Source organism: Ptychodera flava, chromosome 9, assembly GCF_041260155.1.
Source record: "Ptychodera flava strain L36383 chromosome 9, AS_Pfla_20210202, whole genome shotgun sequence".
NCBI classification, from domain to species: Eukaryota; Metazoa; Hemichordata; class Enteropneusta; family Ptychoderidae; genus Ptychodera; species Ptychodera flava.
Genome location: NC_091936.1, coordinates 22,288,100 through 22,301,418, shown reverse-complemented (window position 1 = coordinate 22,301,418; position 13,319 = coordinate 22,288,100). Strand labels below are relative to the sequence as shown.

At 37.4% G+C, this 13,319-nt stretch overlaps 1 protein-coding gene across 2 annotated transcripts; it reads right to left on the bottom strand.

Moving 5' to 3' along the window:
* Window positions 1–240: 240 nt before the first annotated feature.
* LOC139140364 (uncharacterized) lies at window positions 241–9,733 on the bottom strand. Of its 2 annotated transcripts, XR_011553986.1 has the most exons (3): window positions 9,269–9,733; window positions 7,725–8,259; window positions 241–256 (listed from the first exon to the last, which is right to left on the bottom strand). XR_011553986.1 is itself a non-coding variant. In XM_070709571.1 (2 exons), exons 1-2 carry the CDS (start codon window positions 9,686–9,688, stop codon window positions 8,107–8,109), a joined length of 573 nt encoding a protein of 190 aa, XP_070565672.1. In that variant the 5' UTR covers window positions 9,689–9,733; the 3' UTR covers window positions 7,122–8,106. The 2 variants fall into 2 exon arrangements, 1 of the variants encoding a protein (XP_070565672.1); XM_070709571.1 differs by lacking the exon at window positions 241–256 and having other exon boundaries at window positions 7,122–8,259.
* Window positions 9,734–13,319: the final 3,586 nt, after the last annotated feature.

Here is a 13,319-nt window from a genome sequence, read left to right as displayed (position 1 = left end):
TGTCGGAAAATTTACTTGAGTGAAATAAATGGTCTGACGTTTCGTCATTTCCATTACAGAAGGAACAGAGTGGCGTTTGCGCTGTACCTCTTCTGTAGAGATCATAGTTCGTGTACAAGATATGATGAAGGAGTTAAAATTGAAATTTACAAGTTCTTGTGTCTATAGCAAATTAAAGTTACCGAAAGAATGCGACGATAATTCGTTGAACATTTATTGAAGAACGTTAGAGAGTTCACATGGGAGTGTAAGTGACCTTTAAATATTGAATGTGCAATCATGATTCGAAATGTATATACTCAAAGTTTATACCGGTAAATCTATTGGCTGGCTAGTTTACCACAAACCATCGACGCAGGCCAAGAGCAACTCATCCAAACCAATTGGTGCTCACGTCGCGTGAATAGTGGACATAGCAACAAGTTTAATAATTGCTTTAAGCCTTGAAGACAAACTTTGCTGTTTTATACGTGTACATGTCTGTTGAAATGTACTTTCGAGCAGTTGGAGACAAAACCGTTTTGATAGATACGACAAGCCATATCCGGTTGGTTCATGAAGATAAAATTTAACCCTGTCAAACAGAACCATAATGAATTATGAATCCGGCGATCCGTCTAGTCAAACTAGCGGGAGCTTCAAATTATATGGCATCTCCGTAAGTGCAGAACGGAAGGAATTCACCCTCGTTCTTCCCTGGCATGATGAGGCAATACTCAGACACTTGTTTCTCGATTTCTTTCGGATAAGGTTCGAAGTCGACTCTTCCCTTGGCAAACGCCATCGGACAACCTTCCTGTTGAGGTGAAAGAAGAAACACGGTCATTAGTCGCCAAGGACAGAGGGCTGTATATGTACTGCTGAACGGGTTGATACAACACGACATGAAAGCTTTCCCATTTTTCCTAATAGGTACACTGGGTGACATAAAACGCTGAAGAGATACAAAGCATCGTTTATTTCGCAGAACAGAACCAAATCGATATTTGGTACTTGGAGGTCAATTATACCGACAAAAGTAGAATAGAAAGCTTGAATTTAACAAACAGTGAAAAATGTTAATACATTAAGATGTTTTCTATGATTGAAAATCGCCCGGTCCATTGTGCTTTCCGAAATTCAGTATATCCAAGAATTTAGCGAAATAGTGTTCAATCATTCAATAACTGGACATCGTTGTGAAAGTTAACTGGATTGTAAAAACTTTTGAAAATCACATTGTGTCACCATGTTATGGAAATCAAAGAAATTATTAAGAAAGAGTTTCTTAAGGCACCCCCCATTTTTTCTTAGGTAGGATATACAACACTTTTAAGTATGCTAACCCTAAAACTAACCCTAACCCTAATTCTAAACCCCTCCAAAAGTTGTATTTGATGTGCTTCTTCCAAGGAAAGTCCGCGATTAAAGTGATTTCAAAGGTGTAGGGGAGGGGAGGGCTAAATGTACTCTTGCCAATTCCTTTTACCCTCTGGCTCAGTGACGTTCAATATCATGTGATCAACCTGACGGTGACGTCACCGGAAAAAAACATACGGAATATTTTCTGAAAGAAACATTTTATGGTATTATGAATGAATTTAATTCAGTTACTGGGAGCTCCTAGACTTTACTAACCTGTCCCAGGTCTTCGCACTGCCAAAAGTAGTAACCACCAGAAAATAAGCTTTTAATGCAATTGACACATCCCGCAACGGAGGGATCTAACTGGTCACCGGCCGGTTTTGTCAGATCACGGGGTACGTCATCGCAGCAGTCGTAGATGATAGAGTACATCCTCCACCTCGGCTTATCCAGGTCCGCTGTCATAGCCATCATGTGGTACTCCACTTCGTCAGGCTTGACTGTGGCGAAGTCTACCTTAGCAGCGGCTTCGGCCAGACCGGGCAAGCAGTCAACCTGATCCCGGGAGCACTGGAAATACTCGCTGTCAGTTTCCATCAGGTCTACCGAGCAGAACTCGCACCTGTCAATCTCAACGGCCTGGCAGGCGATGAACAAACAGACAGCGACGAGAAGAGTAAACCCACGGTACATTTTTGGAAAATATGGAACAGAAAGGTGAACCATGAAATTTTAGCGCCTTCGGATGTATAACCGTAATTACCAAGTTACCAAGTGAGTGGAATGAATATAAAAGGTATGTTCGCCTACGATTGGCTGTTGCTTGATTGTATAGAACAGAATGCATTATGTTAATGGACCACTCATGAAGTTTTCTTTTCATTGATATTGCTTGTATTAAGTCTAATGGTCATCGTCACTTTTTACAATGATATTTTATTTTTATTTTTATTTTATTAATAACGACTTCCGCAGTCGAGGTCATTTATGGAAGACCGTTATAAAAATATACTACGTTAAAACACAGCGACGAGAAATATAAACTGCAACAAATACTGAGAAAATAAAGTTTTAAAATATTTTTAAAATCGTCTTGAGCAACAGAAAAAAAGATCTATGCAATTGCAGTCAATTACAAGCGAATTAAATTGTCGCTGAATTCTACTGAAAGGAGTGTCACAAACACAATTGACCCTACCGAGTGACACATGAAACAAAACAGTACCCCGAGTAAAAAAAAACCTTGGTGCATGAAGTCCGAAAGAGGAAGTTGAGGCATTAACATTAAATTTTGCATGTATATGCTTTTGTATAAAACAATATTATCAAAAATAGTCCTTCTAGATTTTAATGACTGCAAATCGTAGATATTGAAATTAACGTCATCACTGTAAAAACCAGCAGTTCTTTCATGAAGAAATGTCAAAATTTTCTGCTGCACTCTTTCAATTCTGTCAGACTGGTGCGTACTTATAGTTTTCCAGATAACAGAAGCATATCCAAGTTAATATCTTACCATATTGAAATACGATAATGTTGAAACGTTCTTATTTTCGATACAATGGTTATTCGTCATAATAAACCCAAGAGCTTATCTCGCATCCTGAACCATGCTACTTAAATGGTCGTGAAGATTTAATCTTGTGTCCATTATACCATCGCGATCTCTCATAACCCTATTCAATGCATGGACATCGAGTTTGCATGGGAATGTAAGAGCGTTTCTTTTCAATGAAACAGTGACTGAGAACCTTACATTTGGTAGGATTAAGAGTCAATAACCAAGTGTCAGACCAGCTGACGATTCTATTGATACCAAACTGCAGCGTTAAAGAGTCATTATCAGAATCAATAATACGATGAATCCTCAATTATCAGCCAAAAGTAACGAGTCTGACGCAAGGCTATCACATATTTTATTAATGAAAAGAATAAATAAAAGCAGACCAAGGTGACATCTCTGCGGAACACCTGAAACAACAGGTGTCCACTCGGAAATCACTCCGTTTATTCTATTATGAAGATACAAACCAAACCATTTCAGATTGTCAGTCCTTTTCAAACAGGATGTTCTCGTGTTCTATTCCTCGGGTACAGTTGAACAGAAGCACTATTGTTTGTTTTGTTTGTTTTGTCACCTTGACATATGATAAGAGATAGTAAAAGAATCAAGAGCATGCATCAGGGTCAAGCCGGCAAGAAAATTAAAACATTATGTTGGCGATACTTCTTCGATGAGAATAAACGAAAACACACTTGTTTCAAGTTGGTGAAATTTCGAAACATAAAATCATCTGCAACAGTTTCTCTTATGTCTTTTCTATTTAATACAAGCCAATTTGAACTTTAGTAGCCCAGGTAAGGTTTTCCTAGTTTCTCGCGTTCATCACACATTTCATATGAAAACAGAACACGAATCATCGCGTTCACCCGACTCACACGTTCTCAAATCACAGACTTGAACCAGGTCTAAAACGAAAGCAGCTGCTGTTTCTATTTTGAGTTGCATACGTTTGTGCATGCCAAGTGCATGGCTTTGGAAAATTCTAAATAGTTAATAAAGACCATTTACATGGAAATTGGAAACTTGACGGAATATGAATCAAACGACGTAAGTGTAGGAGGTCTATGTAGGACACTTAATGAGATGCGCAGATTTTGATATGAATAAATCATAAAATAAATTCAGAAGGTGTAAATGTATTCATAGGGTGACGTAACGGTAGGTGTTGACAGAAGATGTAATTGTATTAGTTAGGTTACGTAGCGTGGTGTCAATAGAGTCACGAGTATTTTGTGTTGCAAAATCTGTTTGAATCACGGTCACTCCACAAATTTGTGAAGTGACCGTGTTTAAAATGAATACAGTAAGTTGGCTAGTTCAGGGCATGTGTTGATAATGTTATATCTATTGTTGCTGACTTGTTAGGGAGCTTTTGTCAGCTGTAATCAGTTTGTTGTTTGTTTGTTTGTTTGTTTGTTTGAATGGAGGCTATCAGGCTTTGTTCTGTTTAATGAATAGAGTAGGTTAGCTTGTTCAAGACATTTGTTAACACTAGCACTATCTATAAACGATTGCGGGTGACACATTCGGGAGCGGGTGTCAGCTGGTGTTGGCGAGTTCAGGATAGGGGTGTGAGGTAGGGGACTACCCATGGATAGTACAGTATCAACCGCAATGATTTGGCACTACTCTTTCCAATCCCCCTAATCAATACATTACATTTTCTCTCTGTTACACCTACCGTTACGTCACTTTATGAATGCTTTGCATATAGAAGTGCATGAAAACATATTTTAAATATTGCTTTTTCTGTAAATTTTCACAAAAGAATTGGAATGAGAAGCCATTTGAAAATTACACTAAAAAGTGGTGTCACCACGATACAATTGAACATGAAATGCAAGACTATGCCTCTATATACAAAAGAACCTGCAAAGCAGACTGACTCAGCAGTTTACCTTAGTGTTTTTGATGAATATGATCATCTTACAACTATATCAACTTGTAAGCACCATTCATTTTTCCTTACAAACTCTAACAGTCATTTGTAAAACAATTTGTTCAAACTCTACACTTCAGGAAATAACGATACTTTAGTCTCAATCAGCTACCCTCATGTTTAAGGGCTGGCATTTGTCTGAAAGAAGTGAATACATAAATTCAAAGGGCACGGCATATTTCAATAAGATGTATCCCAAAAAGCGTGATTTGGCACTACTCTTTCTCATTATTTTTCTTGTCTAATCAGTACCCTACGCAGCATATACAAAAATCACAGAAATTACAATATTCGCCGACAACTTTTATTCGTGTATTTTCTGAAATTATAATCTAACGATTTATAACAGTTTTACTTCATTTCGTAAAACGTAAGAGAATTTTGGCAACAACAAAATCATCTCGCACTTTACATTTCCCAGTGTTTAAACGATTTTATGTTCATGTATTTATCCCTTATGTTGTAAAGTTCTGTAACATTTGGCTTGGGTCTGAATAATAAGGCATAAATTTTCCGAAAAAAATTCCAGCATATTATCACCATTCATACACATAAGGTGGTGACAAATCTTTTGTCGTTTCCATTCACATACTTTTTAAGAACACATCGTTCATTGCTTAGAATAAAAGTCCATTTTAAATAATACTGCCGGCATTCGTCTACAATATACCTTTACATGATGAGGTGTGAGAATGGCCAAGACGCGCGCTCCGCTGTCCTGAAATCGCCAACTCAATTAATCCCCCAACGTGTACATTTAAGAGTACGCCCTCACAGCCCTGTCTGAACTCGCCATCTTGCAAATCACCAACAATAATTAATTATCATCAACATATATCCTGAACTAGCAAACCTACTCTAATCATTCAAACACGGTTCAAACATGATGTAATCATTTGTTGAAATCACGGTGGAGTAAAGTCGTCGTGTTGAAATACAAACACCCCTGACTCTACAGTACCGTTATGTCACCTTGTGAATATATGTACACCTTTTCGCTGTTAACACCTACCGCTACGTCATCTTGTGAATAAATTTACGCCTTAGATATTGAGGACAATTCTGTGATCACACGACTTTTTCTGTAGTTTGTCACATCTGGCAATATATAAATTTTCACGTATTGTTAAAAAGATAAACAGCGTCAACAAAGTGGCAAAGTACAGTGTAAATAGTAAATATAGGAATTCTACCCAAATAGTTCACACACACCCTGCATATTTACACGTCCTCTAACGCCCTGCATAACTGTTGTCTGGTCTTTATTGTCTTATTTTTATTCGGTAAAGCGAGAGAGAGAGAGAGAGAGAGAGAGAGAGAGAGAGAGAGAGAGAAGAGAGAGAGAGAGAGAGAGAGAGAGAGAGAGAGAGAGAGAGTGTGTGTGTGTGTGTTGTGTGTGTGTGTGTGTGTGTTCATCGTGTTTTATATTGCAAATTACAGGTACTGTTGTGATTAATTTCAAAACAAGGTGGCCGAAAATCATGAGTCAAGCGACTGAAGACTGCGGTCAAATGAACATGTCAATGGTCAAAATCAAGAGTCATTGAGAGCCATATCGTTATTTTTTACAAGGTAATGCCTAAGCAAAATTTCAAATACAGAGGGACATAAACTGTGTGATTTAACTTTGCCTGTGTTTTTTATGGACATTTGTAGGAAAATGTCCTTTCAATAAGGATTCCAGCATGCTAAGGTAACACAAGTCACAAACGTTCTGTGCCATTGTTCAACTTGAATGTTTATGTGAGCTATAATAATACCAAGCCAATTCATGCAAATAACAAAAAGTCGTTTTTTTTCAAATAGATCAGCGGCTCTTGATGCCGATTTCCAGATTTGTTTCTAGTCTTAAAGCTAGTGAAACAGGTATTTTCATAAAGTGGGTTGGCCAGATCATTTAAGAAGTTCTATGGTAGAAATGGAGATCTTGTATCAAAATATGACAAATCTGTTACTCAGATGATGAGAGACAGTATTTCTGGCTTTGACTCACGACAGTAATTTAGCAACTAGCTGAATTACCTTACAACTATTTCGTCACTTTAGTTCAATCTTGAGCATGCTAGCAGGGTATGTTTATCCATTCCGGACATCTGGAACCATTGTGCACTCTTGATTTTGCGAGTGATGTTGTTGTTGTTATTTTGTTTGTTGTTTCTTTGGACAATGGCAAGGGAAACTTTCGACAGTATAAAGTCGCCTAAAAATTTAAGAGGCAATCATATCCATTTGTAAAACTAATATAACAGCGATTGAAACTGATTGAAACAAAGCTTTGCTTTTCGTATTTGAATATGTTTTATTAGTAACAGTAAGGAAGTATTACAGAGCTTTACAGAAAGGCGTGCTTTTATTGATGTCAATTATCAATTGTCGGGAGTACTTTAATCCATTTACAACAATGTTTCTCTAAATTGTCTTTTTCCTGAGTAAGTTCGTACTCTAGGTGGCAATTGTGCTCATGATGGTTTCCTGTTATTCATTTTTGCATAAATGAATCTTTTTGCTCTAAGTATAAGATGGCTGATAGTAACTGGAGCACTTGTGTCTCCAAAAAGTACACCATAAGGGCTAGGTTTCAAAAAAGGGACAAGAAAAAGAACTCTTTGTGGAAATGAAAAAGAAAACTAATGCCATGCAGAATATATCATAGACTTTACATGAGTGAAATAAACGGTCTGGCTGTTAGTCATTGCTATTACAGAAGCAGAAGAGAGATGTTTGGCCAATACCGCTTCTTTAGAGATCGTACTTCGTGTACAAGATACGATGAAGTAATTCAAAAGTTGTATCCTTAGCCAAATTAAAGTTATTAAAAAGATGCGATGATTATTCGTTGAACAATTTAAAGAGTTCATACGGGAGTGTAAAAGTGACCTAAATTATTGAATATGTAATCATGATTCTAAATGAATACACTCGAAGTCTATTGGCTGGCTTGTTTACCACAAACCATTGACACAGGCTAACATTAACTGAACGGACGTTGGACGTTGCAACAAGTTCAATAGGTATTAGTAATTGCTTGAAGCCCAAAAGGTATACTTTGCTGCTTTGTACGTATGTATGTTGCAATTGATTGTCGCGCAGTAGGACTTAGAGACAAAAAACACTTTTAATAGATATGACAAGGCATTTACGAATGGTTTATGAAGATAAAGAAAGTTCTCCTTAAAAGTGAAAAGTTTAAACCTGTAAAAATAACCATAATGAATTATGAATCGGCGATCCTTCTAGTCAAACTAGCAGGAGTTTCCAATTATTTGGCATCTCCGTAAGTGCAGAACGGAAGGAATTCACCCTCGTTTTTCCCTGGCATGATGAGGCAATACTCAGACACTTGTTTCTCGATTTCTTTCGGACAGGGGTCGAAATCGACTCTTCCCAAGGCAAACGCCATCGGACAACCTTCCTGATAAGGTGAAAGAAGAGACATGGTTCAGAGTGCTGGTATGCGTACTGTTATCTGAACGAGTTGGTGGCAGGTAGGCCCCAACACGGCATGATAGGTAAAGCTGAATGAAAGATTTTCCGATTTTTTTCTGATTGGAAAATTTGGTGACAGATAAGGCTTAAGAGACACAGAGCATCGTTAGCCTCGTAGAACCAAATCGATGTTAGGTACTTTAGAGTCAAGCATATGCAGCCAAAACTAGAATGGAAGGTTTAAATTTAACAGACAATGAAAATATGAATACAATAAGATGTTTTCTATGATGACCGATTTATTGTGCTTCCATTACTCAAAATTCAGTATATCCCATTACTTAAAAAGTCTTCAATCATTAGAAACATTTATGAAAGTCGTATGACTCTCTAAATCATAATGAAAAGGTTGTGTCTGACAATAAATTAGACGAGAGAGAATAACCTTAGACTCTATCTCCGGATCGCCGCTTCTATCTTTAGCCAACTTTTTTCCCCAAAAATGTCGCAAATAGCCGCAAAGTACTTTGCGTCGGTTTTTTCTGAATTCTAGACTGTCGTATACCGACTGTGTTCAAGTTCAAGAAGAAAGTTTTACTGTATCAACTTGTTATGAAAATGAAAGGGCAAATCTTTTTCAGTCTCAGTGACGTTTAATGCCACCAGATCAACCTGACGTGGACGTCTTTGATAAAATATCGGGGATTTTGTCTGAAAGAGAGATTTTACATGGCATTGCAAGTGGCATGAATTACTGGGAGCTCCTAGACTGCTAACACGATTGGAACTAATCTGAGATAATTGGATGGTGTAGTAAGGTCGTTTTAACCTGCAAATGTAAGCTCATCTGCTTTTCTTTTTAAGTTACACACTTGTTTTTATGAGTAATTTATAATATTGCAACATTCAGCTATATGGCACCTAACACTTGAGGAATAAGAAAAATATGAAGATCCAATTATCCAAAATTAGTTCAAATGGTGTTCTATACTAACCTGTCCCAGGTCTTCGCACTGCCAAAAGTAGTAACCACCGGAAATGAAGCTTTTAGTGCAGTTGACACATCCCGCAACGGAGGGATCTAACTGGTCACCGGCCGGTTTTGTCAGATCACAGGGTACGTCATCACAGCAGTCGTAGATGATGGAGTACATCCTCCACCTCGGCTTATCCAGGTCCGCTGTCATAGCCATCATGTGGTACTCCACTTCGTCAGGCTTGACTGTGGCGAAGTCTACCTTAGCAGCGGCTTCGGCCAGACCGGGCAAGCAGTCAACCTGATCCCGGGAGCACTGGAAATACTCGCTGTCAGTTTCCATCAGGTCTACCGAGCAGAACTCGCACCTGTCAATCTCAACGGCCTGGCAGGCGATGAACAAACCGACAGCGGCGAGAAGAGTACACCAACGATGCATTTTTTTGGGAAAATGGAACAGAAAGGCGAACCATGAAATCTTTATCGCCTACGTATAGGGATTACCGCATTTACCGAGTTACTAAGTGAGTATATAACAGGTATGTTCGCCTACGATTGGCTGTTGCTTGATTTTATAGAAAAGAATGTATTATGTAAATGAACCAATCATTAAGTTATCGTTTCTTTTATGTGCTTTTATGAAGGCTAAACATCATCGTCAGCTTTTGTAATGATATTGTCAGTCATTTTAAAACAAGATGTTCGCGTATTCTATTTCGCCGAATAGTTGCACAGAAGCACCATTGTTTGTTTTGTCAACTTTACATACGATAAAAGATACTAAAAGCATCAAGAGCATGCATCAGAGTCAAGCCGGAAAGAAAAATAAAACATATGGTGGCAAATACTTCTCTTATGCGAATAAACGAAAGCAGCTGTTTCTACTCTGCGTTGCATACGTTCGTGCATGTCAAGTGGCCTTGGAAATGTCTAAATGGTTAATTAAGATCATTTACATGAAAATTGAGAACTTGACGGATAAATGAATCAAACGACTACTTATATTACCATCTGATACAGGGGATATTGAGTCCAATAGTGATCATGAGAATCCACTCTGTCAGTATGTATGTATGTATGTATGTATGTATGTATGTATGTATGTATGTATGTATGTATGTATGTATGTATGTATGTATGTATGTATGTATGTATGTATGTATGTATGTATGTATGTATGTATGTATGTATGTATGTATGTATGTATGTATGTATGTATGTATGTATGTGTGTATGTATGTATGTATGTATGTATGTATGTATGTATGTATGTATGTATGTATGTATGTATGTATGTATGTATGTATGTATGTATGTATGTATGTATGTCCGACGTATTCCTGACGTGACTTACATTTCTAAACGACATGGCAAGGGAAAACGAAGGAAGCGATAACGTTGGGGTATAGCAACTCTTTTCGGTTTATAAGGTTGAACAGCCATTCTACAGCAACGTTAAGGTTGCCGAACCTTCAGTTTCGTTCAAATCGCTGTTTTTGTTTTATCTAATTCTCAAATTTCAGCACTTTCCTTCTCCCAACGAAAGTTTGATTTTAAATTTGGTCCGCATTACTATTTTACCAAAAGTGTTTTATACAAAAAAATTGTTGCTCTGGGAGGTTGATTGATAAACTGGCTGATCAAAAGCATCATAGGGCCATCACCTCAGGAAAGCCCCTAATGAACCACCATAATTACCTGTCACTTTTAAACTTTGAACGACAATGCAGTGCAATTGATTAGGGTTAGTTTAATGGACTTTCTTGATAGCGATAATTTTTAGCGATGAAGTGCAGGCTTCCGTCCGTATTGTCGATAAATTTGATGTTTATAAGATACAATATGGTTCAAAATACATCGATTGCCCCGCGTAAAGTGAGATGCTTGATATATAAACCGTATTGTAGTCGTTGTCGCCCGCTTCTTTAATTGTTTATTTAATGGAATTTGCAAAATTCGGGGCAATTGTGTTCCTTGATTTCCCGTCACCTTGACAAGGGTTAATATCATTACCTGACTTACTTAGAACATTCTCCTAGTAACAAATGCAATCCTTGTCATCGACAAGTATGTTTTCGGCGATCTCTTATCAACCTTACATGGATGACCATAAATAAAGAATTATCATGGTGTATTTGTTCACGTAGCATCGCGATACTTAATACATTCATGTCATATTGCTGTAAATAAGGTGCTTTGACTGTGGTGATATTTGGTATAACAAAACAGCAGGTGGTGTATATTCTTAACACTTTATCATTCAATTAGTATGGTCATTTAGATCGGTCGGCCCTTGCCATCTGCCTTGCATACCGTTAATCAAAACCTGTGGTTGATGCGGAGAGAATTCCATAAGGCAATTAAGCTAACATCATAACAGTTCACGTTCGATTTCTCATATATTCGGTACACATGTTTGGAAGACAACGTATGCAGGTTTTGTGGATAAGAAGTACATGCTATCTAGAAAGCGCTGTCAAGAGGAGAATTGACGCATTTTGTTGTTTTAATAACGTGCATAATACAGCTATGTAATTCGAACAGCGAAGTAATGCTATTTCTGTACACTGCGGGGCTGATAAGAGCAATACATTGGTAGTTACTGAACTTATGCAGAGACACCCGTGCCAACAAGCAGATTATTTGTGAAATTGTTACAATGGGTGTTTTATATGCAAATATGCTATTTTAACGTATTTCTAACAAATTTAACTTTTAAGGGGAATTTAATGACCGCACTTCCGCTCATTAAAATTTTCCACCCTCCCAACTCCTCGCTTGGAAAGCTTCCCGTTTCCGTTACACACACAGACACACACATAGACACACACATACATACAGAACAACAACAACTCAAACTGCCCCATCCAAACACAAGTTCCGACTGCTCTCTCTTAACCACATACCCATGCTTTTCCCTTGCTCTTCGAAAAACTCCCCCAAACAGCAACTTCATGTATACTCCCCACGAGTCCATAAAGCTCTTTAAAGTTCACCACCACGGTGGCGCCGATCTGTGAAGGGACCGTGCGCCCATGTAGCACTAAAGTGAAATTTCCTCGTCGTCCAGTCAATCTATAACATTTTGGCACCCAACCCACCACAAATTGCAACATAATTTTTTTATTCAGAACGCACTCGAGAGAGGTGCCCAGATCAACATACTAAAAGTTTACTTGAATCTGCTTTGGGGAAATATGTCTTATTTGCATAAATCAAATATGGCTGCCAGCTGTCTGACAAAACATCAATATTGGCCACATATCACATGGTAAACAAGCTATTCCAGTGATTTTAAAGTCTAGCATTACTTATTTGGCACAGGGAATCATTTTGGAGATATTATGTTTAACATAGGCATTTTAATAATTTGCATAAATCCAATATGGCGGCTACATTCCTACAAATGACATTTTAAGTCATACACCACATATTAAAACAGGCTATTTCAGTGATTTTTTAAGATGAAATATATTTCTTGGGCATAAACAGTTTTATATGTTCAATGTTTTACATAAAGTGTTATGATAATCTGCATAAATCCAACATGGCTGCCAAATTTATGCCTCATTGCTTAATAGCTTCTAAAACGAATAAGGTTCTGGTATATTAAAGCACTAGGAATCTATCAAAGAGGAACTGGAATCCATGGACATTTATTTTTAAAAATATGGAAAATATGCTATAAACCTTATTTATAATAACGACCCATTTTACACTGAAAGTCTATTTTAAAAGGTTTGTTCGGCACCTGAATGTGTTAAAATACTTCATAAATAGATACTGTATTTTGTAAACAGCGTTTAGGCTGATTTTAGACACTTCCACATATGACTTACAAACAGATTAAAGGAAGTAACATACTGATAGCTTTTAATATTAAGATATAAGAAAGATATGCCATTTTATTATTTTGTGATTTTCTATATATGACAACTGATGATGGAGAAGTACTCATAATGATTGTAAGTCATCTAAATCATGTATTCTCCTTCCTAATGTGGTTGTGTAAGGCATTATTTGTAATTTGTATTGGTGTTTAATGCTATACAGTGACAAACCATACATGT

Bases quoted from the DNA above. Each gene is read 5' to 3' on its own strand.
- LOC139140364 (XM_070709571.1), bottom strand. From the start codon at position 9,688: ATGCATCGTTGGTGTACTCTTCTCGCCGCTGTCGGTTTGTTCATCGCC. The intron at 8,260-9,268 runs GTTAGTATAGAA...TCACCTTATCAG, and splicing joins AGTGCGAAGACCTGGGACAG to GAAGGTTGTCCGATGGCGTT.